The sequence below is a fragment of the Taeniopygia guttata genome, chromosome 6, assembly GCF_048771995.1.
Source record: "Taeniopygia guttata chromosome 6, bTaeGut7.mat, whole genome shotgun sequence".
NCBI lineage: Eukaryota > Metazoa > Chordata > Aves > Passeriformes > Estrildidae > Taeniopygia > Taeniopygia guttata.
In genome coordinates this window covers 4,310,453-4,336,215 of record NC_133031.1, presented here as the reverse complement: position 1 = coordinate 4,336,215, position 25,763 = coordinate 4,310,453, and the positions used below count along the sequence as shown (strand labels likewise).

General features: G+C 46.0%; 1 protein-coding gene across 2 annotated transcripts in view; it reads right to left on the bottom strand.

Moving 5' to 3' along the window:
- Window positions 1-25,763, bottom strand: part of PRKG1 (protein kinase cGMP-dependent 1) — a 371,522-nt gene that overhangs the window by 298,998 nt on the left and 46,761 nt on the right. For both annotated transcript variants that reach the window (XM_030275746.4, XM_030275745.4), the window contains exon 2: window positions 6,809-6,975. In XM_030275746.4, the coding sequence (XP_030131606.1) occupies window positions 6,809-6,975 (167 nt within the window). The remainder of the gene's footprint in view (window positions 1-6,808; window positions 6,976-25,763) is intronic.

The window sequence follows — 25,763 nt, the reverse complement described above, 5'->3', positions numbered from 1 at the left end:
GCAACACCTCCACAAATTTGCAAAGTCTGAAGTCATCAGTCTCAGCTTGGATTCCATTTTGTTCTCCTCCCTACCAAATACTGGCTTAGTTAACCAAAGGTTAATATTTCCTTGCTGAAAAGGGATGACTTCACCATTATTTCTTATTGCATTTTAAGTGCTACGGTTTAGTTCTGCAGCTTTAAAAAATAATTGCTGTATCCAGAATATCAAACCACATCTGTCATAAGCCCAACCATCCTTTCATATCCAATTTCATCTCAAGAAATAAGTACAAGAAATGTTTAATTCACCATCACTAATATGGGTAAATAATACTCTTGGAAGAGTTAATAATAAGACACTGTAAAATTAAAATAACAAGCTGATAACAGTGAAAGATATGCATTCCATTGCCCCACTGGGTATGGCAGGACAACCCAATTTCTCCAGGAGGCAGGAAACCCATGAAGCCTGCAGAGGAAAGAACCCTGATCTGACTCCTGCCCAACCCTGCAATACCAGGATGAAAGAAACAAAAATGAACAGTACAAAAGCAAATGAAACAGGAGAACAAAGAAGAAGCTGCTGCCACAGGACATTTTCCCAAACCCCACTGGAAGCCCTGGGAAAGGCAGGTTCCTTGGAGCACAGGGATTTGTTGTCAGGCTGTGCAGAAATTCCCACGTTGCCATCATTTCTAATTGATTCCTTGCCACACTGAGTGTCTGAGGTTGGAAATGGGGGTGTGTATTCTATTGTTAGGATTGCAGTTATCCTCTGTTCATTGGGCAGTTTTCTTTACCTCCTCCACAACCAACCCCCCTCCAGGAGGTATCTGCTGTTAATGGGCCATTAATTATTAATTATCTTCTGTTCACAGGCCAGTGAGTGTCCCTGCATGGCTGAGAAAATTCCATCATCCCATGGGGAGATGCTCTGCCCAGGGGAGGAGCCAAACATTCCTACCTGGATACAATCTGACCTGGGAACAGCACAGCAGCCTTTGCCCACTGCATTCCCAGAGGAGCAGCTTTCTTCCCCACTGCATTCCCAGAGGAGCAGCTTTCTTCCCACTGCATTCCCAGAGGAGCCCAGGCCCATCTCCCCCAGCCCTGGAGCTCCAGAGGAAAACTCCCCCCTTGTGCAGGATCCTGCTCCAGCAGAAGCACAGCTGGCACTGCAGGAGGGCTGAGCCACCCTGGGATGGGACTGCTGCCACCTCCCTGACCCAAAGGTCCTATTCTCACTCTGTCAGTGTTTGTTTTCTTTTTTTTTTTTTTTTTTTGTACCATTGCATTTGCATTTTTAATTTTCCTAGTAAAGAACTGTTATTCCTATTCCCATATCTTTACCTGAGAGCCCCTTAATTTCAAAATTATAGTAATTTGGAGGGAGGGGGATTACATTTTCCATTTCAAGGGAGGCTCTTGCCTCCCTCAGCAGACACCTGCCTTTCAAACCCAGACACTGAGTGAACACTCCCTGATCTCCACAGCCAGCACCTGTGCAGTGAGATGCTGTCTTGGACATCTGCTTGGGACAGCAGATCCAGACCCCTCCAGAGGACGTTCAGAGGCTCAGGTAGGGCCCAAAACACCTGCTCTGAGAGGCAGAACAAGTCCTGGAAGCAAAACAGCCTTGATTTTGTTGGAAAAGCCCTGACTGCAAGGGATGCTGTTATCATCACCTTCCACAGTCCCCCTGGGAGATGCAGAGAGCTGGGAATTAGCAATGTTATCAGGGATGTACTTTGAAAAAGCACTCAAAACTGCCTGGTCCCACACCAGAAAGGAAGGAATTTCCCAGAGGAAGCTTAGCAAGGGCAGTATTTGGGCACAGAGGATGAACCACAGTGTGCAGACAGGAAAATCCCACCTGCAGGGGCTCAGCTCCATCTCTCCAGGTGTGATCCCAGAGCACGACAGTGACCCAGAACATCCCTGCACACACAAAGCTCAGCCAAACCTGTGCCAGGGCCTGCCCACCCTGCCAGGGAACAATTCCCTCCCCATATCCCATCCATCCCTGCCCTCTGGCAGTGGGAAGCCATTCCCTGTGTTCTGTCCCTTCATCCTTTGTCCCAGTTCCCTTTCCAGCTCTCCTGGAGCTCCTTTAGGCTCTGGAATGGGCTCTGAGGTCTCCCTGGAGCATTTCCCAGGTGAGCACACCCAGTTCTCCCAGCCTTTCTTCCCAGCAGAGCTGCTCCATCCCTCGAACCATTTATGCTCCTTAAATCCAAATCCTTAAATCCAAAATCCAAACTCTGTTCTCCACAATTTGTTCATTTTAATGTATCAGTCCCACCAAGCCCTTTCCCTGTGAGAAGGAGGATCTGACTCACGAGACCCTCCAAGGGAATTAATCCTGTTAAATTAGATCTATAAAAAGAGAGAAGGGTCACAGGGAGGTGACACAAAGACTGAACACAGCACTGGGATGACTGCATGGAGCACCCAAGACTCTGCAGTGACCCTGGGGGCAAAGCAGGAACTGCCCAGGTGGTAAAAGCCAACAGGAGGGAAAAGGGAGATGTGGGAAATGAGAAGTGTCAGTGCCAACACACTGAGCATGAATCCTTGGGGCAGAGGCTGTGCAGGCACCGAGGTGATGCCTGGGGGAACACAGACAACATCCACGTGTCTGCTGTGCTTTGGGTTCAACAGGAAAAACCCCTGAGCCTCCCAGAGGAGCGCTTCTACCCATGGAAGGACTCTCGTTTGTCTCTGTACTTCAAACAGCCACACAGACCTTATTTGTGTTCCCTTATCAACCCCCAGCTCCATGATCCCACAGTATCCAGGAACACACTGCTTCCCAAGACTCCCAGAAACCCATATTCCCATGGGAAATCACAGTTACATCCTTCCTTTGAGGGAGCCACCAAGAAGGAAGCAAGAGACAAAGTCACCTTTAAAAATAAAAGGCAAATCCCCACGACTGAAGACAAAAATAAAAGGAAATTTAAGAGGAGAAGGGAAATTACTTAAACAGGGGCTGGTTCTCAAAAAGCTGCTTCTTCCCTCTCCATGCCTGCACAAGCAGGAGCACACAGGGGATTTTTCTTCCCTCAGGTTCTCCAGATGTGTACAGAGCTGCAGCCTCAGGATTCATGTGCAGCACCCACTGCCAATACAAACCCATGAGCAACAAAAGAGTTAATCCAAGGAATTCTCCCTTCCATCTGTGTCACTGAATTATTTCTTCCATACTTCATGGGAATGGCACCAACCCTGAGGGAGGACTCTTTATACCTATGACTAAAGTGTCAAAAAAACCTAAAAAAAAACCAAAAAAACCTCTATTCTATGCTAAATTTCATCCTAAAAATATCCATTTATTCACAGGAGAGCCTCAAACCTGGACCTTGCCACCTGATTTCTCCACAGGATCTTCCTGCCCTAATCCAAGCTGACAGCCTGCAGCTGAGTGGCTGAGCCAGAGGAAACATTTGGGGTCAGAGGTGGGATATCACATTTATCCTCATCAGTGTGAGGCAGCACCCACGCACAGCTGCAACCTGTCAACACCGCCCAGATCCGAGGTGCAGCTCTCTGAAAACACCTCTCCAGGCTGCCACATTTTTAAGTGCTCTCAGCAAAATTTTAGGAATGTTGCAATGTCAGCAAATGCAAACCTACAAATTGGAAAATTCTCAGAATTCACAGGATCACTGGGTTGGAAGAGACCTCCAAGATCATCGAGTCCAACCCAGCCCCAACACCTCAACTAAACCCTGGCACCCAGTGCCACATCCAGTCTGTTTTTAACACATCCAAGGAAATGTTTAGATTTTTTTCTCTTCAATAAAAAAAAAAATGGAGGCAGCAGACTCATTTATGGTTAATTTACAAGAACTTTTTTGGCTCTAAAAACCCTCAGCTTGAAGACAAATAATCCGTTGAACCCCTCTCAGAGCAGCAAACTTTCTCCCAGGAAAGGGAATATAGCCAATAAATAAATTTATTTTCCTCTCACAATTGTCTTCCCTGCAGAGTTCCAGTGTGGAGTAGTTTAAGGCAGAGCATCACTCATCTCCCTTTTTTCATTCCCAGCCTCACAGCCTGGAGGAATATTCCTGCTGGAAGGGGGCACAGCAGGGATGTTTAATGCTGCCAGCAGTTTCAGCCCCTGATGGGTATTTGTCACATCACAAATACATTCCTTCCCACCTCCAAAGCACATCTGTAAGGGAAATTTTTTGGTGTTGATCAAGGTTTAGGGCATCTCTTGACCCATTTCAGTTAATATGGAAAAGTCAAGGAGGTTTCTTGCTACTTTTTGAACACAAAGGGAATCAAGGGGTGTCCTCAGAGGGCTGAAGAAAAGCACAGGCAGGGTGAAGCCGGAGAAATAAAGTGATTTGAAGAATACAGTTTTTATGCTACAGAATAAAGTGTTTTGAAGAAGCCAGAGAAATAAAGTGTGGTGGGGCCAGTGCCTGAAAGTTTGAGCCATGGGCCCTCATCTCCCCAGAGGTGGAAATTTGGCCAGCAAGACACAGACTGCGGTGAAATCACTCCAGAATACAAAAAAAAAACTTAAAAAAGAAAAAAAAAAAAAAAGGCTTATTGGACTTACTAAAAGCAAAGAAGCTCTAAATTCAGGATTCTGCTTGCTGAGAAATTTCTACTTCAGCTCCTGGAGTAAAGCTTCCAAAGCTTCGAAGCTCTGGTTTTTGTCACTATCAGCTCAAAGAGCAAGAGCCCAAGCAAGGAAGGGAAAAGGAATTAATGGAAGGAGGACAGCATTTATTTGATTTTTGAGAAAACACCTCTCAGTAATACTCAAAAGATCGGTCTCTCCAGTAGAGTTTTGCAAAGAACTGAATTTTTATTTGGGTTTACTGTGTTAATAATTGAGAGGACACAGAATGATAAACCAAAATGAGCTCTCATAACCATGACCCAACCTATTTGATAATGTCCTCTCCCATTTCCATGACTTCATCATCACTCATTGCATTATGTCTAAACACAGACTATAAACTCTCCATAATTGGGTTTGCAAAGCATTATGCATATTTAGGGAGCTATCTAAATAATCTTAAATTAAGTTACAAAGCCAAGGGAAGAGCTGAGTCGTGCCCTCACACACACACACAGGGCTGCCAGGAGAACATGGAAAACCTCAAGTGCCCAGAAAACCCCAAAATTTGGGTTTGACACACGTTTGTTGCACACTCATCACCACACAGCCATCTGCTAAATAATAACCATAAATATAATAAAATCTATCAGCAGTAAGGGGTTATCTGAGTAGCAAGCAGTGCTCAATACCCCAAACCATGCTGGAAACAGTTCTGCCCCTAATTCCCCCCAAAATCCTCTCCAGGGTGTGGGAAGAGGCTGAGCAGGAGATAAATACACCCTGATTCCAACATGTCCTGTTCTCAGGGTTTTTTTCAAGGCACAGCATTGAACACAGCATCCCAAAAGCAGCCAGGCAGCAAAAACCCCATGAGCAAACCTTTGGTGTGGGGGGAATTTGGGAAGGGAGCACGGAACTGCACAGGACAAATCCTCCACATTTTCACTAGGAAGAAAATACTATTATTCTGAAGCAGCTTTTTATCATCAACAGAACAGATTCTGCACCTCAAAATAGTCTCTGTATTCAAAGGAGGACTAAAAACCTTAAACCTTTCCATGCAAGCCTTAAATCTTTCCATGCAGTGCTGCGGGTGGAAACACATAATTCACAGAAAAAACCATTTCAATGTGCAAAATTCAAAACTATGAAAAACCAGAGGAATTAAACCTGTGCCTTGAGAAAGGACTTAACCTTAAAAGGACAGAAGCTTCAAGTTGTTTTGGGAAACCAGTGAGGAGTACTTGCAACTATACAGCATGAGGAATTTGGCAGGAAAGCTTGTTTAAAGGATGGCTTACTGCCTTGGAAAGATTTTTGTTTAAAAGAACAATTTAAGATATTAAAATATAGATGGGCAAGTGAAAAGGTGTTATCTGGCCAAAATGTTTTGAGCCCACCAGCTAGTTCTGGTGAGGAGCAAGAAGAATTTGATAAGCTTTCATCTATTGTGGTACCAAATCACAGCAGGAAGGAAAACAGGGATATTTCCCTCAGAACTCAGGATCAGCCACTCTGGAGGCACACAAAGTTTGATCCAGCTCAGTAACTCTGACAGCTGCATGCACTTCCTTAACAATGAAAAGCACAAAGATACACAGAATATGCTCAGTTTGACACGTGGAGAGTGAGACAACCCAGAAAGAAAACGACACCAAACACAAGGAGCTGGGATTTTGGAAAGGCAGAGCATTGGCAACATCTGCTAAAAGATTTTCACAAAGCTGAATGAGAAACCCAGCACATCCTGTGACCAAGCAGATGAGCTGGAGCACAGGGGCTGCTCTTCCTTTGTGCCCAGGATGCACCAACACCATTTTCCATCCTCCCAAGGACAGCTCCTGTGGACAGCCCCATGTGCTGTACCCACATTTCCACCTGGGAGGAGGCTGTGAGCACCTTCTCCCTGTTCCACAGCCATCCCCATCTCCACACCACCCTTCCTTCTGTTAAAATCCTCATTGATCCAGCAAACCATCACCTCCAAGCACAGGAATTCTGCTTAGGGGAGGTTTATTCCAGTGTAGGCTTCACAGATTTCACCTCCTTTCTTTAGCCAGACAGGCACACAAATCCAGGCATAATTTTCTACACAAAAGCAGTCCACACAATTTTTAAGCAACCATATTTAGACAACCTCTTTCCCTGAAACTATTTTTCCCACAAAAGGTTTTGTCTCTAAGTATAAAAAAAAAAAAAAAAAAAAAAAAAGAGCAAATAAGATCTTTCCCAACCCTACCTTCCATGACATAGACCAGGGAACCCACATCTCCCTCCTTGATGATGCAGCTGTCCTTGCCATACTCCACGGGGTACATACAATCCACAATCTCCTGGATCTGGGACAATTCCAGGTTTTTCATGAAGTCATTGTCAAGGATCGCTTCCTTTATTAGCTCCTTGGACCTGGGGCACAAATAAATTTAAAACAAAAGATCAGTATTTTCCCTAAAACTGTGCAGAGAAGTCAAAGAAAAAATTTAGAGAGAAGTGAACTTGTAATTATTTCTTGTAAATAAGCTTTAGATACGTCCAGCATTGCAAAAAAAATAGATTTTGTGGAGTTGCAAAATCCTCTTTTAGCTACAAGTTTCACACCTACGATAACAGAGCTACTTGGAATATCTTCCATACACAAAACTGAAAGGAAGCACAAAGAAGAAGGTAATGGATTTATTACTTGGTTTATTATGTTTTATGTTAATTACACGAACTGGAGCACACCAAAGGGTGACACTGCACGGATTCTCTGAGTATTTATATTATAATCACCACAGGAGGCATTTGGCACAAAATCCCCAAATCCACTTGTGCAGGTGGACAACTGAGGATGTTAAATCCTCATCTAGACCAAAACTAAAGCTCCCAAAACACCTCCAGGCTGGAGAGCAGCTCCTCAGCCCGGGGGCTGGACTGCTCACAGCCAGCACTCCCTGCAGAGCCCGAGCAGCCAGGAGGGATTTAGCTGAGGGAAAGATGAATATGAAGCAAAGTTTTCAAAGAAAAACACTTTAATGGGTGGTGTCTTCTTGGAAAAAAAATGCTAAAGTGGGACTTGGGGAGACCCAGACTGTGGGAAATGGATTTGTAGAGAAGTCTCAAAACCTGACAGAAAGCTCACACAGTGTGCATCTGTATGCAAACTTTGAGAGAAGAAATGCTGACTTAGAGATGCCATGGAATAGGACAGACATTGCTGAGAGAGAAATGGAACCAGAAACAAGTTTCAAAGGAGGGCCTTACAGATAAGACTGGATACTTTGGAGAAACAGAACTATGAAAAACGTATTCTAGTGTATTATAAACACTTACAGTGTATTATAATTTAAAAATAGTTCCCTTCTGATTGTAATAACATGAATTATGACATCTGTACTGTCTCACCCTTCTCCTAAGACTGCAAAGAGAATAAAAGCTTTTTAAAACATCTCTCAGTTACCCCATCTCTAAATCCAGAAAGAGCTTAATCTGACACCAAACCAGCCCAGCCTTGGGGACACCATGGTCCTTGCACAGAGTTAGAGGCAGCTCAGGGTTCCACCCACCACACTGCCAGCTCAGTGAAGTTTAAGATTCTTTTTATTCCTTCGATAGTTTGGAGGTTATTTCAACACAGCTCATCCCACTGGGCACCAGAGGCCACCAGAAGTGACCCTGCTGAAGGGCAGGAGGGGACAGGACCAGGCTGCCAAGGACGAGGTGGGCTTGGGGAGCCACAAAACCATTCCTGAGTTGGGATCTGCCTTCACAGCAATCCCTGGCTGGCATCCCAGCCCCTCCTGCGTGCAAATAAGGACCCCAGGTACAGCTGCACCCAGGGCAAGGATTCCTTTCAGCAAAGCTGGGGGTTTGTAAGGCTGACCAGGTGCTGCAGGACCCCATTTCCTCCATTTGTCTTTCCCTGCTGTGCCTTGATTCAGCTCCTGCCTGTTCTTGTCAGCCACCCCAAATCCTCCTAACAACGAGCTCATTATTGGTGTTGCCCAACTGGCCACCAAAGAAAGCCTAATTAAAGCTTTTGTGTTCATCATGTCAGCCTGCATTCCAATTCCAGGCATTTATTTCATTCCAAGGCTCCAAATTTATTTAATTTCTCCTTGAATAGAGTCAGGATTTCAAGTGGAGTTGCTGCAAAAGTCAAAAGACCCAAAAAGACTGTGAGGAATTCCTGGCCCAAGTCAAACTTCCCTCTGGATGTAGAGATCTTCAGCACAAAACAATGCTCTCCTTGATGGAACTGAACACAGGAAAGGATTTGAGGAGGAGTTGGGGAATTTGGTCCAAACAACAGCAAAGGAACAGGAAAACTCGGTTGGACTCAATGAGCTTAAAGGTCTTTTTCAACCTTTATGCTTCTAGTTGGAGGAGAAGCACCAAAACAGACCCAATGTGAACAAATTCAGGGAATTCAAGTGCTTAATATATTATCAATATTATATTAATAATAACATAATATGATCTCAGATGTGTAAGAGAACATCTGATTCTGTCTCTGTCCTCAACACAGGAAGCTCAGAAGCCCCCAAATCATCCAAACCCTTTTAACCACTCCACAAAATATATCATCATGAAGGAAAACACATTGGCTGGGCCATCAATGAAACACAGCTTCATCTCTGCCACATCTGAGCATCCTAAATTTAAATACCCACAAGGAAAGGGCTGGATAATAACTCAGTCATGCTTAAATGTGAGCAAAATAGGCTTTATTAGCAGGGATAATTGGTTAAGATGAGACTTGGACTACAAAGCCTGTGAGAAAAGCACCTCTAGCTGCCCTTAAACAGTGCTGGCTAGAGGAGCAAAATCATCTTGCAAGGCAGCTGCTTATTTATGAGATTATTTTATAGAATCCAAGACTGCTTTGGGTTGGAAAAAACTTTTAAAATCATCTCCTTCCACCCCTGCCACCACAGACTAAACCACCCTCCATAGTTTGGGAGCCCCAAACCCTTCCAGCAGGAAATATTCCATCCATCTTTTTGAATGGAGTAAGGAAAAAAAGCAGAGTTTGACATACTTGAAAATGAGTTGGTCCTAAAAATACAACGTCAGAGCTCCAAGCAGAGCTCCTCGATTGTTCTCTGTGAGAGAACAGTCATCACTCTTAATAATTCAGAAAAATTATTCATGCACTGTGGCTTGCCAGTCCCACACACTCAAACATGCCAGGCTTTCAGCAACTTCCACATTAGTTTATTATTATTACTATGATTATTATCTTTTCTTTCTCTGTAATTCACAGGCTTTTTTCTATTGTGTTTATTCTCATGTACAATCCCAGGTGGGACAAGCCCTCCCAGACCATCAAGTCCAGCCTGTGCCCAATCCCCACCCTGTCACCAGCCCAGAAACACACGAACCTCAGAGCACATGAATTAACTCCTAGTTCCCAATTATTCAAATAAAAAATTATATTAAAAAATATTCAAATAACAAATGCTTCTCCAAACCATGCCATGCCTTAATAATAACATTATTTCCACACATGTGAATGCAGGAATCTACCTAGTAATAGAGAATAAAAAGTATTTTAAATGGTTAAAAAAAAAAAATCCCACTCCTGCCATGACGAGTAAGTGCTTTAAACAAGATACAGATGTTCCATTACCTCTTATTTTCCAACAGTATTTCTTCTTCTGTGCTTCCTGGTTCAGGTTTCTAATAGGAACAACGCACAAACAAAATAACCTGCAATATTTGGAAGGCAGCAGGACTGTTTCCAAATGAGCCTGTCTGAAGGAGGAGGATTTCCATGAATATTTACTTAGCACTGCAGTGGATGTCTCTGCCTTCAGAGGGTCACTCAGAGCAGAAAGCAGTTATTGCCATCTTTCCTCTCCAGAGCAAGCAGCCTGGCACCGAGCCATCCCTGTTTTCCTGCAAGATTAATGACCACATGTGCTGGAGACTTGATGAAGAGTTTAAAAAGAGGGCACAATCCTCTGCGATACATCCTGTCCCAAATCAGTTTAGGTCCATCACGGTAATTAATAAGGCAACAGGAGGAAGAAGCTAATTGCATTCAAATTTGCAGAAGTCATGCAAAAAGAACCTTAACAAGTTGCCTACAAATACCCTTAATGCATAAAAACCTGGCTGTGCTGTCTCTCAGGAGCAAAGCACACCGGGGGTGTCCATCCCCCACTCCCAGTGTCCATCCACCCCGCTCCCAGGGCTGTACTGGGGTGCTCTGCTCCCCCAGCCTAACCAAAACCAGCCAGCAGCATCCACAACAAGCCAAAGAAATTTAGGGTTTTGTCCCAGCAAACAGAGGCTCTGCACAGAAGCTGTGTTGAGCAGTGGAAAGCCTTATGTTAAAGGTTTGCAGTGGCCATAAAATGCTGAATTTCAAACCTTGCTATGAGTATCCACTGGCACAAAGGCAGGAGATAAATAAATAAAAATACTGGTTTGTAACAGATGGGAAATAAAACCCCTGAGATCTATCCCCATTAGTGTGGGGAGCTTAAGAAAGGGGCGATTCTGCCCCTCTGCCCCTGTGCTCAGGTGAGACCCCACCTGCAGAGCTGCCCCAGCACAGGAGGGACCTGGAGCTGCTGGAGAGAGCCCAGGGCAGGCACCAGGATGGGCAGAGGGATGGAGCAGCTCTGCTGGGAGGAAAGGCTGCATAGCTGGGATTGTTCACCTGGAGAGGAGAAGATCTGGGGTGAACAAATTGTGGCCTTGCAGGGCCTGAAGGGGCTCCAGGAGAGCTGGAGAGGGACTGGGGACAAGGGATGGAGGGACAGGACACAGGGAATGGCTCCCAGTGCCAGAGAGCAGGGATGGATGGGATTTTGGGAATTAGGAATTGTTCCCTGGAGGGTGGTGAAGCCCTGGCACAGGGTGCCCAGAGCAGCTGTGGCTGCCCCTGGATCCCTGGCAGTGCTCAAGGCCAGGCTGGACAGGGCTTGGAGCAGCCTGGGACAGTGGAAGGTGTCCCTGCCATGGCAGGGGTGGCACTGGATGGGCTTTGAGGTCCCTTCCAGCCCAATCCTTTCTGGGATGCTTTTCAATGCCTGCAGTAAAATACCCAACCCTGCAGCACAGCCTGTTGTTCTCCTGACAGGAATTCCCATTTTCCAAGGAACACAAGAAATGCTCATTCCAAGCTCTTCCCTCAGAGCAACAAAAGCCACGTTCCCTACGCTGGGTTTGCACCTTCTGGCATGTACAATAAATATTAGAACACAAAGTTATTCTTCATCCCAAAAAGGCTCATTTCAATGTGGAAAAAGCCACTTGCTGGCTTTTAAGGAAGGGAAGAATTTAAGAGCAGATGGAAAATCTTCTGACAGATCACTCCAGGGATGCTTCCAGAAAGCAAAGCCCTCCCACCACACCCTTTTCTGGTGCAGCCCCAGTTTGGAGCCTGGAGGAACCTGAGGGTCAAAGGGAGCTACCCAGGAATCATCCCCCATGGAATCTGCTGCTGGTAGCAGATTGTAAACAGAGTTGGGTCAGGAAAAATAAAAGAAATGAAGGGTTCAATTTAAAGATTAGTGACACAATTCCAAATTTTAGGGTGTTCAGCACCACAGGTTTGCAGCAAAACCATTTGAAACTACCAGTAAGGCAAATGAAAAGCAATATACTAATTGGACAGGCCGAGAGATGCCTGCAAAAAAAAAAAAAAAAAGGGGGGGGGAAGAAAAAACACACTTTGGAGTGACAAAACTGAGCAAGACCATTTCTTTAGCTATTTCCACCTCAAAACTTTGAGTAAAATGTTTCAATATGCCAATACTAATGGAGAAAATGAGTATTTTTTCTGGTATTTTCCCCATCAGGAATTAACAAATACTGCTAATAACCTAAATCACCATATTTAGGAGGGAAACATCCACAGGAATTTAACCAAGCAGACAGAGAGTTCAAGTTTACGGAAGTAAAAGCACAGGGTCCTGGGAGAGGAGAACTTCTTACTCATACAATGAACCCTGCTCAAAGCTACTACAACCAGTGGCACCTTTTTGAGCTGGGTCATCACTGCTGTTAAAGTCCAAATTATTTGTAGAAACTCATGCCCAAAAGCACTACTTTTTGGGACCTTCCATATCCCTGCCCAAGGAATTAAGCTGATTTCAGAGATAAGAAGTACAGAACAAAAAAGCGCAGCCTCTGCCCCAAATCTGAGGAGGGATACAAGAATCCAGCCAATCCCTACAACAACTGTTTAAAATCCACACTGTGAAATGTTTAAAAATGTTTACTTCTACAAAACGTGGCCATGGAAAAGATAAAAAAAACCCAAAACCTTTCCTTAAAAAGGGATAACACAGCCAAGGACTGTGCCTGCTCCAGCTTTCCAGAAACCATCCAGCAGGATGGCAAGAAGTGTTAGACAGATTTCTTTTTTTTAAGCTGTTTCCAAAGGGGGTGGGGTGTCCACTCCAAGTGGCACAAAAAGCAAAGGCTGTGAGTTTCCAGCAGGGTTGGGGAAGCTTTTTGCCAAAAGCTCACCTTTGTAGAGCTTCTGTTTTAACCCTTGTGTAGTTCAAAGAGTAGGCAAGACTAAAACACTCAGTGAGCTCTGCTCTGGAATAGAATCCCAGAGTGGTTTGGGTTGGAAAAGACCTTAAAATCACTTATTTCCAAAGTGACTGGAAATCACTTTGGGCTGTCCCAGGCTGCTCCAAGCCCTGTCCAGCCAGGCCTTGGACACTCCCAGGGATCCAGGGGCAGCCCCAGCTGCTCTGGGCACCCTGTGCCAGGGCCTGCCCACCCTCCCAGGGAACAATTCCTTCCCAATATCCCATCTAAATTTCCCCTGTGTCAGTCTGAACCCATTCCCTGTGTGCTGTCACTCCAGTTATTGATGCAGAGTCCCTCTCCAGCTTCCCTGTGTCCCTTCAGGCCCTGGAAGGAGCTGTGAGGTCTCCACATCCCCTTCTCACAGCCCCAGCTCTCCCAGCCTGGCTCAGAGGGAAGCTGCTCCAGTCCCCTCAGTCATTTCAGGAGTTGCTCCAAGAGTTCTGTGTCCTCCTTACATTGAAGTATCTGCAGAACTCATCTCCCGTGGCCTGGCCACGCATCCAGAGGTTCCAAACTGGCAGCTGAGAACCACAAAGCCTTCAGTGATACCAAAATGAGCCTCATCAAGAGACAGCAGTCCAAACCCTTTCCTGGCACTCCTCCCTTCCCAGCATAACTGTTCCCAGGTTGATGGCTTGTTGTCACCTCACAAGTTCCCACCTAAGAACCAGAGGTAGGAAGCAGAACTTCCAGGATGATTATTTAATCCCTCCACCAGCAGCCTGAAGCCCGCACCCTCCAGCAAAGCTGCTTTTGCAAGCACAGTGAAATTCTTGGTGCCAAGGGAAGGTGGAGGGTCCTCCCTGGGGGCTTTCAGTGCCAAAGCTCCTGGAGCAGGAACAACCCCCCAGCACAACACTTCCAGAAGGGTGAAATGCTGGATAACTCCTTCAAATCCTAAAACCTGCAAGGGAACAACTGCACCTCTTCATAACTCACTCCAAGGAGCAGAGCAGGAGGAAAGCTCAGACCTTTGGGTAAGGTCTGGGCTTGTTTGGACTCCAGTGCCATTAATAGCTGATAACTGTGCATCAGCTGTTTGTGTTGGCTCTGGATAAGGCCCACTTTGGATGTTCCTTCAAGGGAATTTTAAATATAACTCCAGAGAGCTATTCTTGTCTCAGTAACTGGGAATAAGAGTAGGATTCAAGTCTGGGACCGAGTAACAAGAAGGCCTTTAAATACATTTGTGGATTTTCTTTACAAGGCTTCCCATTCCCACAATACACAACCCACAGCCCATCTTCAGGTTTTAGGGGAAATTTCTGAGCAGGATCTTAAGTATCTTCAGCGTGGCTGCTCCCGAAAAGCTGGATGGAAGAATGTTCTTCACAAGAGTCCACTAAAATTTTTAACCAAAACGCCAATTTAAAAAGAGTTTAAGCTACCCTGCCCTGATCTAAACCTGTAGACCAGGAAAATAGCTCCTACATTTACAGGTTTTCTTGCACTTCAACAGAACTTAGTTGCAGAACCAAGTTGATCTGCAGAGAATGTTGCTCAGACAGCTCCACTTAGGATTTCTAAATATATCAGCACACTGCTGTTCATTATATCATATTTTGGCATTCGACATTTAAAAAGAAAATCATTTAAGCAAAAAACATACTCAAATCCCCTTTCACCTACGCTGAAAATTGTTGTTGGTATAAAAATACTGCAGGAAAGAGTTGGTTAACTTGCATTTTAATGTGTCTCACCCCACAGATCTTCATTTACCGCCCTTTTTTAGGCTCCTATTTTGCATCCTACAAAGCCCCAGGTTTAGATACCAGAAATGTTGGCAGGCTCAGGCAGGAGAAGAAGCTGGCTCTTGCCAACACAATTTGCCTCCTCCTGCACTCTCTGACAGCTCCGAGGAACTCCCACATGAGCTGCATTTTCAGAAACCACTACCAAGCCCTCGGAGCAGGATTAAGCAGCTCCTTGATTACCTGAAGCAAACAGCAGAAGCTTTGGGCAGCTAATGAGAGGTGAAAACACCGAATCAGAGAAACATTCAGGTTGGAAGAGATCTCTAAGGCCATGGAGTCCCAGCTGTGCCCAGTGCCCACCTTGTCCCCAGCCCAGAGCACTGAGTGCCACCTCCAGCCCTTCCTGGGACACCTCCAGGGAAGGGCACTCCAAAGCTCCCTGGGCAGCCCCTGCCAAGGCCTGAGCACCCTTTCCATGGAGAAATTCTTCCAGAATTCTTCCAGAATATGTAGCAAAGTCATGGTGAAGGGGGATGGGCATCTCTCAGGGATGCCTGGCCAAAACCAAGCTGACTTTTGAGGGGTGTTACCCCGTGCATTTCACAATTTCAGTGCTCACATCCAGCACAGCTGTGCTGGAGCCTTCTTGCACTGACAGAAATAGCAAATAAAACACATGTTCCCATATGTCTCCACACACAGGAACCCAGAAACAACCCAAACTCCTCCAGAAGGAGCTCAGTGAGCAAGATGGAGTCACAGAGACCCAGACAACGATGGGTCTAAAGGTCATGATGATCCATCTTGAAAAGAGAGCTGAAAGGCAGGAGTTTCTCCATCCATCAAACCATTATCCATGTGGGCTTCCAGTCCTGGCAGCTCCACGCAGTGACCCCTGACTGGAGGCAGGGTTGAGGAGAGGAGCTAAATGGCAACTCCAACAGCTGTCCCAAGTTTATTGGTGCCTTTGGAGGTCTGCGTGGCTCCCTGGGGATAAATGAAGGTGTGGGCAGTGAGCTGATTCCCTGGAGAAGGGAGTTACTGATGGCCACCACGGAGATGGCTTCACCCTGGTGCAATGGGCAGGAAACCTGCCAAGGGGATGATAACCTAATTTACATAGATGCAGAAATCCAATTAGAGATCCTCTGAGCAGAGACAGCTCACTCTGCTCTCCTGGATTAGAGGCTGAGAACATGTCAGGAGCTCCTCCAAATGCACCGTGGGCCAGGAGAGATGGATGTGCTCCGCAAAAACACTTTGCTCCTCTCCCTGACAAACACATCCACAGGGAATGCTGTCACAGCCAGGGAAATATAGAGCTGCTCCAGTGAAAGTTCAGGAGGGGGATTCAGAGGAATTGTGATGGATGGGGAGGGGAGAAAAGCGACAGAGATTTCACATCCTTCACTCTGATTCACCTAGCACTTGTGATGGATGGAACTGTCACCAGGGAAGTTCCATCAGCTCTCTCCAGCCTGGAGAAGTCCCTGGCTGAAATGCCACAGGTGAGTGGCAGTGGAATGCAGACAGTGCTTGGAGCCTCAGTCTTCCAATAAATATTCCTGAGGATTTTAGGGAGAACTATTTCTTTCTACTTCACGAGTCAGCAGGAGGCCTGACGTTTGCAGGCAGGCTTTGGGGCATAAATATTTGCAAGATGTGTGGCATTATCCAAATAACTCCCCACTGACAAGCACCGAGGAGCAGCCAGTGGAGACAGAAGGGCAAAATGTGCCTCCTTCCAGGAGGGTCACTCTGGGATACAGCCATGGGAGCACATCCTGCAGGCTCTGTCTAGCCTGCCAGTAAACCAGATTAGAGCTGGACAAGCACCTCGTGGCCGGCAGGATGAACTCTGAGCAGCCACACAACTTGATAACGTTGAACTGGAGAAAGAGCAGCAGCAGGAAGCTCAGGAGGTGTCTGTGGAGAAGCAGGGGGATGGGGATGGGAGCAGGGCAGTGCTGCTGCTGTTTTCCTTCCACCCAAAGGCAGGTGGGGGAGAGGTTGGCACATCCCAAATATTATTTTCTCATTCCTATTTCTACTGTATAAGCATTGACCACGACACTACCACTGAGTTTTTAAGAATATGCCAACAACTGCTCTGCACAACTCCCTGACAGGAATGCGGGGAACAACAGGGACAGGACAAGGGGAAACGGCCTCAAGCTGTGCCAGGGGAGGCTCAGCTTGGACAGCAGCAGGAATTTCTCCATGGAAAGGGTGCTCAGGCCTTGGCAGGGGCTGCCCAGGGAGCTTTGGAGTGCCCATCCCTGGAGGTGTCCCAGGAAGGGCTGGAGGTGGCCCTCAGTGCTCTGGGCTTGGGCACTGGGTGCACTAATGACCCTGGAGGGCATTTCCAACCTGTGGTACTAAAACAAAACAGGGCTTTTGCTTAGAAATGCTCTTGCATATTCTGTTTTAGGAATTCCACTCAGAATCCCATGGTTGTGATGTTGCTTTTGGCTGTAACCAAAAAAAAAACCCAAACTCTGAAGCAGGAGGATGCAGCCCTCAGCATTGTCCTCATGGAGGGGAGATCCCACAGCCACAGAAGGGATGCCCAGCACAGCAGCAATGAGAGCAGCACAAGGCAAACACCTCCAGGGAAAAACCCTCTCAGCAGAAAAAAAAAAAAAATCCCAACACAAAAACCACAACTTAAGGCATGGAAAGCACCAGTCTCAGGGCTTTCAAGTCCTCATAAAATCTTGGATTGTAAAGAACAGTCTGCAGGGGGCATGGGGGGCGGGCTGGGGATTCAGAGAAATTCCCCTAATTCCCATAAACAATTTGAAACTAACTCCAAGGACACCTGCAATCATCCAGCCACACATAAGCACAGGACAGAGAGAACTCAAAGCAAATGTTTTGAAGAATAACAACTGTGCTAGGAGAAATGTGCTAGGCACCAAATTCTGATGGAAGACAAGGGAAAGATGATGAGCTTTAAATTTGAAGGACTTTAGAAGCAGCCCTTTTCTTTGATCAAAGTAACTCTCCTCCAGAGGCACTGACTGTTTCCAGGAATTTCAGCCTGGAAGGATACTGAAGGGAAATATCCTATTTGTGGCAAATGGGAAGATATTTTTGAACAAGTAGTAACCTCACATCTGATGGCATCACTTGTCCTCAGGGAATCCTAATGGGAACAGACATATAGAGGTAAAAGAAGGATGCAGCTGCCCAAGGAAAGCTAAGGAATAGCATAGAGACTGCAAAATCACAGAACCAGTCAGGCTGGAAAAGGCCTCCAGGATCATCCAGTCCAAGCTGTGCCCAGTGCCCACCTTGTCCCCAGCCCAGAGCACTGAGTGCCTGTCACAGCACGTGTCACAGTTGAGACAGCCACAACACTCAGAGTTATCACCAAACAATCTCAGAAAGTGTCACCCCACACACAGTAACACCTTACCAGGTCAGAAAGCTTCAGGTATCTGCTCACACAGAGCAACACCCCATCCCTGCAGAAGGAGCATCTGCCCTTCCTGTTCCTCAGCCCAGCCTTTTACACCCTGATGTTGATGCACGGCACCTGTGAGCCCTCTGCTCCCTCTGGGATGGGTCAGTGCACCTGGGCACTCCATGGCTCATTGCCTTCAGTGCCCCTCACCTGTCCTGCACAGCTGGGGCCAATTCGGGATGAGGCTCAGCCCCACTCCCAATTACCACAAACTCTGTGCCCACAGTGCCACCTCCAGGGATGGGCACCCCAAAGCTCCCTGGGCAGCCCCTGCCAAGGCCTGAGCACCCTTTCCATGGAGAAATTCCTGCTGCTGTCCAAGCTGAGCCTCCCCTGGCACAGCTTGAGGCCGTTTCCCCTTGTCCTGTCCCTGTTCCCTGGCAGCAGAGCCCGACCCGCCCTGGCTGTCCCCTCCTGGCAGGAGCTGTGCAGAGCCACAAGGTCCCCCCTGAGCCTCCTTTTCTCCAGGCTGAGCCCCTTCCCAGCTCCCTCACAGGGTTGACATTCCAGACCCTGAGCAAGTTCTGGAGGTCACTCACTATGGTCTTTAGGAGCCACTGTGACCTCCTGGTGTTACAGCCTGGTGAGCCAGAATCCCAGCGTGGGATCCACTGAGGCATTCCGAAGGGAAGGCTCTCCCCTTTACCAACAGGGCCATTCCAAGGGGAAACAGGAGCAGCACTTGTTTCTGAGGACAGACAGCAACAGGCATTAAGGCACACAGCTCTCCTGCCTCCCTCAGCAAGCCAGGAAAGCCCCAAAATGTACAGCTCAAATGTGCTGCCATGCCAGGGCCTCAGCAGAAAACCTTGGGTTCACAGGAAAGCTCCAAACAAGGCACTGGAGAGAAGAACCAACCCTGTCTCAGGGCTGAGAACTGTAACAGAAAAAAACAAGCCAGAGGAGGGCAGAGAATTAAGGTACTTTTATCTTCATCCCATGAGCAGAAAACTAAGTTTGCTCCCATAATGTACTGCTGGGATTGCTTTCTTTCCCCTGGCATTACTAGCCTGCACTTAACTCTCCCCTTTTCCGCCTCCCTCATGTCTCATCACCTTCCCACATCATCTCCCAACTCCAAAATACTTGCTCCCATTGCAGCAACTCTCGCTCCTGTTCCTTTTTCGTCTGAGTGCCTCATTTGTCATTCCTAGTGCAGAGCACCACAAATTTCTCCTTCCTTTCCTTCCACCATCCTCCCAAATGTTTTCTCCCCTCCTGCTCCCCCTGCCCCTTGCTATTTTACTGCTCCCATAGGGCAGTTGAGCAAATATCAGCCAAAACACATGAGAAAGCAGAGTCCCAGGCCAGGAGAAATACTCAGGTTGGAAAGGGGCAGCAAGGAGCCAGAAGGAGCCCAAGGGTTTAATGTGGCAGAAGAGGACAGGAAGAAGGAAATAGCAGATGAGCCTTGCATCAGATTTGGTGGGATATTGGGAAGAAATCCTTCCCTGGAGGGTGGGCAGGCCCTGGCACAGGGTGCCCAGAGCAGCTGTGGCTGCCCCTGGATCCCTGGCAGTGCCCAAGGCCAGGATGGACAGGGCTTGGAGCAGCCTGGGACAGTGGAAGGTGTCCCTGACATGGCAGGGGTAGCACTGGATGGGATTTAAGGTCCCTTCCCATCCAAACCCTTCTGTGATTCCAAGAAAATCAAGGAAAAAAAGTCCCACAAAAAAAAGCAGAAGAGAACATCATTTAATCACAAGGAGACAGGAACGGTGTTTCTTCCATTATGTCACACGTGGGTTTCTAGGGTAACAGTTCCTTTCCTCTGTCCCGAATATTTCACAGGGCCAGGAAAACCTTGTTCACTTTCTGAAAAGCACTGCCACCACTCTTCCACGTTCTGAGTCTGTTCCATGCTCCGCAGGCTGCGTTGGGGAAATATTTACATGAAGGAATACACAGAAAAAGCTAAAAAGGGATGGAGAAAACGTGGCAGCCAAGGAGCAGAGTTATTTCTGTGGAGGAAACAGGAACTACTGGAGGGAAGTGAAATAATTCAAATCCAGTTTAATCCCAACAGCCCCTAAAAGTGTCATTTAAAATTTAAGTGCATTTTAAAGATAAGTTATTTTTTTCAGTCAAAAGCAGGCACAAGATGTTTGCATAAATGCTAATACCCCATATATTCAGAAGTGCAGGTGATTGGAAAGATCAGCCCAAGTCTGCATTAAACACTGAACAATGAAATTAACTGGCACTGGAATTCTTGGAAAACACACCTTCTTTTAGTGAATTTAAGAAAAAAAAAAAAAATTCCAGCCTTTCAAGTCTGAGAAAACAGCACAACCTTGAGCATTCTTTTTTGAAATCTAAGTGCAGCCTATTCTTCCAAACAACAACAACAGCCAAAGCTGAATGGAAAACTCAAACCCAAAGAAAAGCAGCCAAACCCTTGTGTGGGTTGTTGTTCATCCTGAGGCCTGCACTTCCACATCTCCTTTTGCAGCAGGTTTGAAAAGTCCTTCCTTTTCAATGGAATTCAGTTTATTTACCCTATTTCACCCACAAAGATCCACCTTATCTGAAATGAAACACTTCTGGTCGCCTAACAAAGCCTTTCAGGCAGCTGTGTTGTGTGGGAATCTATGGCTTCTCTCTGGCTGCCCTGGAAGGTCTGGGACCCTGGCAGGGGTCAGGAACCCCCCTGGACAGAGCCCCCAGAGACACTGTCTGTGATCTCTGTCCATGGAAAAGAGTTTTCAATCTTACAGGATGAATTACAAGCTCTGAGTGTTTGATATGACTAATAATTAAGTGTGGAACGGGTGCAAAAGTAAAATTTTAGGTTTCTAGATTAGGGGTTCAAAGGGGACAAGATGAAGGAAATTGGGTGTGTCTTGTCCTTTTTCTCCTTCTTCATGCCCTCCATGCTTTACTGCAGTGTTGGCATTTTTCCATTGGTTTAGGCTGGGGACACACTGTTCAATGTAGGTGACAGATATTGGCACATTATTGTAAATCCAGCACAGGTAGTTTCTGGTATTTAATGTTTGTACCATCCCACTGAGGGCAGAGCCCCACACGCTGCCCTGCAGGACAGAGCTGCGGCAGGGCAGCAGAACATGTTAGAGATAAACAGAATAAACAACCTTGAAACCAGAACAGACAAATTATGGCTTCTGCTTTGGCAGCGGGGTGGAGAGACAGAGACTTTCTACAATCTCAGAATCATCAATACCTCAGATTCCCACAGTGTTGCACAAGCAGATTTTGGAAAAGTTATTTTAATGGTGTCCCTGAGAGACAGTTTCCCTCCAGGAATGAGAACTCCTGGGATGTGTAGAGGAATTTCTCCCAGAACAGGGACATGCTCTGCCTTTGCAGCGACTGGACAACCCTGGCCTGCAGATTACAGAGTTACTGTAACAATCTTGGACCGTCCTTGGACAAGCAGAATGAGGAAAAATGAACCATTGTGCAAACACAAAGACAGACACCATGCAGGAGATGAGAACTGCTCTGTTAACAACCCTGACCGAGTGCTTGCAGCATGATACCAATCAACAAATGACACGTACACATAATTGCAGCTAATTAGCCAATGAGTGTGAGCCCCTCACTTTCGGAACTCAAAATGTCCCTCAGACATTTTTGGAGGTTCCAGGCCCAGGTCAGAAGCATTTGAGACCCTGGCAGGCAGCTGGAAACAGCTGTGATTTTGGATTTGAGCCATGGAATGATTTACCAACCTTGCAGGAGAACAAGAAGTCACAAAAGTTTAGATATTAGAGTAGAAGTAGTCACAAAGTAAAGGGAAGAATTTCTGAGTGCTGTACAGGGGGGTTTGGTTTTGTACATGGGGGTCAGAGGTTTCAAGATGAAACCTCTGGGATTTGGGCCTGCCCTGTCCTCCCTCTTTCTTCTTCCTTACCTCCATGTTCCTGGTGATGTTGGCACTCACAGATTGGTTTAGAGTAGAAAAGCACCACAAAGGTAATAGGCACTGGGGAGAAACTGTAAACATGTAACACGTAATGTGCCATATAAAAGACAGCACAGCCCTGGGCAGGGGAGAGAAGAAGCAGTCGGGAGTCAGAGAGGATGTCAGGGTGTGTGTGTGCCTCTGCCTGAGCTGTGAGCAAACCACAGCAGCTCAAGAAGAAAATCTTGAAATAAACTACCTTGAGACCGGACAACAAGGGACTGCTGAGCCTTTCTTTGGAAGCACGAGTTGAAGCACCCTAACTTTTTCAGGGTCAGGTACAACCAACCCATAAAAGGAATGGCTGCTCCTGTTTGTTCTACTTTGCAAGAGTTAACACACAGTGTAGAAAGTGTGTCACCAAAGGAGGAAGTTACTTTGAAGGAGACTGCTGCAACTCACCAAAACAGAAAGTAGCGTCCCCCTTTCAGAGGGGAGAGAAAAAGGAGGAGGAACTTGGAGCAGTGGGTGGTACAAGACCTAAAAAGGCAACTACAGCTCACAGGCAAGAAAAGGAAGGAAAAGGGCGCTGCCTTTCCCTGTACCCTCCTTTGCCTGAAACATTGATGACTCTGAGGGAGAAGGAAAAGACAAATTTGAAAAATTGTTTCAGGATGAATCTGAAGAAGAAGGAAAGGACAAATCTGAAAAAGCTAAACTCTCCAATCCTAATGATTCGATCCACGACATAATAAAGAAATTAGCAGATTTACCCATGCGGCAGGAACAATTAGAAAAATGAGCAGAAACTGTAACAGCTCCAAAGACTGCACCTATACCCTTTTTTGTCTCAATACCTGCCACTTCTCCAGTCAAGACCATTGAACCTAATGCTCCACCAATGCCTGGATGGGTTGCATCACTTCCACAAGCTTCAAAGTCAGAGAGAGATCCAATTCAGCAATGTTGGTCAGGAGTCATTCGTGATGCCATCATAGAAGGAGAATGGCAGGCAGCAATTTCTCTCGCTTGCCATGTATTGATTACTGATAATAATGCAAGTTGGCAGCCACATGACTGGAAAATATTGCAACAAGCCTAACACATGGTTTCTACTCATGGTCTCCAGTCAGAAGCTGCTCGTCAAATTATTCAATTCATCTTTATGGCAGATGTCCTTTCTCCTGCTAATTGTGCTGGGGTCGCCTCTTTACTCCTCACACCATCTCAATATTTAATGTTCAAAAGGGAATGGAAAAGATTAGCTATAGAAGAAGCAAATCGACATCAAGTAGCAGGAGATCCCTTTTATGGACTGCAAGCAGATATGTTGACTGGACAAAGGCCCTACTCTACCACACAGCTTCAACTTCCAGTACCCTACACAATTTCATCAGCTTGCGCAGACTTTGGCCCATCGAGCCATTCTGTCTGTACCAGATGAGAAAACACCAGCTCCCTGCACCACTGTCCGTCAGGGAGCAATGGAGCCTTATAGACAATTCATAGACCGCTTGTCAGCAGCAATAAAAGACAATTCAGATTTGTCACCTGAACTCCAGGAACATATATTCTGCACTCTTGCAGAACTCGGGCCAGCCCCATCCTCTGTAGAAGACATCCTATTGCCAATAGCACAAGGACAATCACCTGGGCTACGAGCTTGTAATGCTCTGTTAAGAAGGTGCCAGGAATGCTGTTTGTGGGAATTGTAGGAAATCTGCAGAAATAGTATTGAGTTGTGCTAATTGTAGACAGAATTTTATCACACATTGTAGTCGTTTACAAAATGATTGTACTTTATGCTTGAATTGTCAAAGCAGCTTTGCTAATATTACTTTTGAAAATGCGTGTAGGGAATTTTTAAATCTCAAATCAAATCAACATTTTCCAGGAACAGGGATGCCAGAAAGTATTGACAGTAGAAAGGAAGCTACCTCTTGGTGGGCCTTGAGCAAGACTTTAACTGTTGTCCTAGCTACTAAGAAAACACAAGTTCTCAGTGTTTGTACTGCCAATTGGGAATGAGAATCATGAAATAATGAAATCTCTTCACTTGATTGTGGGGCTGATAGGCCTAATCAGTATGTCCTTAGATGGGTCAGCATGGATTACTGTCCAACCACAGACAAATGTGTGGATTACCTGGATAGGGCAAAAGTCATTTTACTTGTCGCTAGTTACCCCCACAGATCTGTTTGTAGTTGTTTGATTTCAGTTCCTTTAAATAATTTGACAGAATTTGTGTCCTGGACAAAAAGTAAAGTATACCCTGATCCAGAGTAAGCTGTAGATGAATTCTGCACCATCACTGAAGAAACAGGAGATTTTTCACATGATTGGTACAAATCATAGAAAGTTCCCAGAAACCACTTAGGGTCTCGAGCAGTCCTGGCTGCAGAGGAGGTGAATGTTACAGGCATGGAACCTCAGGAGCTTGACATCTTAGGATCTGTTCCAGGGAACTATTGTTTGGTTTTTGGGTTTTTTAAGAATGACATTGACTCAGGAACTTTTTGGATCCGCAAACCAAAGAATGATAGTACTTGGGTTACACCTACATCCCCTTGGTATGGCAACGCTTCTGGCTGCTGTAACAACGGGGTTTGGGGTACCTCAGGAGGGTCTGAGAAGGTGGCACTAAAAGTAAGAATGTTACCTCCAGGAATATTTCTTATTTGTGGAGATCGTGCCTGGCCTGCCACACCTGCTAAGGCAATGGCAGGACCGTGCTATTTTGGCAAGCTAACATTATTTGCCCCTAGCATTCATCAAGTACTTAAGATAAATCACAAATCCCAACATGCTAACTGCAATACACACCAATTAGGACCTGAATGCAGAAATTACATTCAGTTGTGGGAACCACCATCTGTTATCTTAGCATCAGTTTTTGCACCAGGAGTAGCTTCTGCCCAGGTTCTCACACAGCTGAGGTGATTGGCTTGTTGGACAGGAAAACAAATCAGTATCACCTCCAAAATCTTAAGTGAGCTCACCACTGATGTCAGCAGTATACGACATGCTGTATTACAAAATTGTGCTGCCATTGATTTCTTGTTATTAGCACAAGGGCATGGTTGTGAAGATTTTGATGGAATGTGTTGTATGAACCTTTCTGATCATTCTGAATCCATCCCAAATAAGCTTTCCCAACAGCAAAATAACATGAAGAAGCTTACTGTTGTCGACAATCCTTTTGATGAATGGCTTGAGGGATTGGGAATTAATGGATGGCTAAAAACCGTATTAATGGAAGGGATTTCATTTCTTGTTATTATTTTTGCCATGGTTATATGTTTTGGTTGCATCTTTTCTTGTACGAAGAAAGGTTTGGAATCAATTGTTAATTGAGCCTGGGTTGTCCAGAAAGAAAAAGGAGGATGGGGAGAGGAATTTCTTGCAGAATAGGAACATGCTATGCATTTGCAGGGACTGGACAACCCTGGCCTGCAGATGACAGAGTTACTGTAACAATCTTGGACCATCTTTGAACAAGCAGAACAAGGAAAAATGGACTATTGTACAAGTACAAAGGTAGACACCATGCAGGATATGAGAACCACTCTATTAGCAACCCTGACCGAGCGCTTGCAGCATGACAGCCAATCAACAAGTGACATGT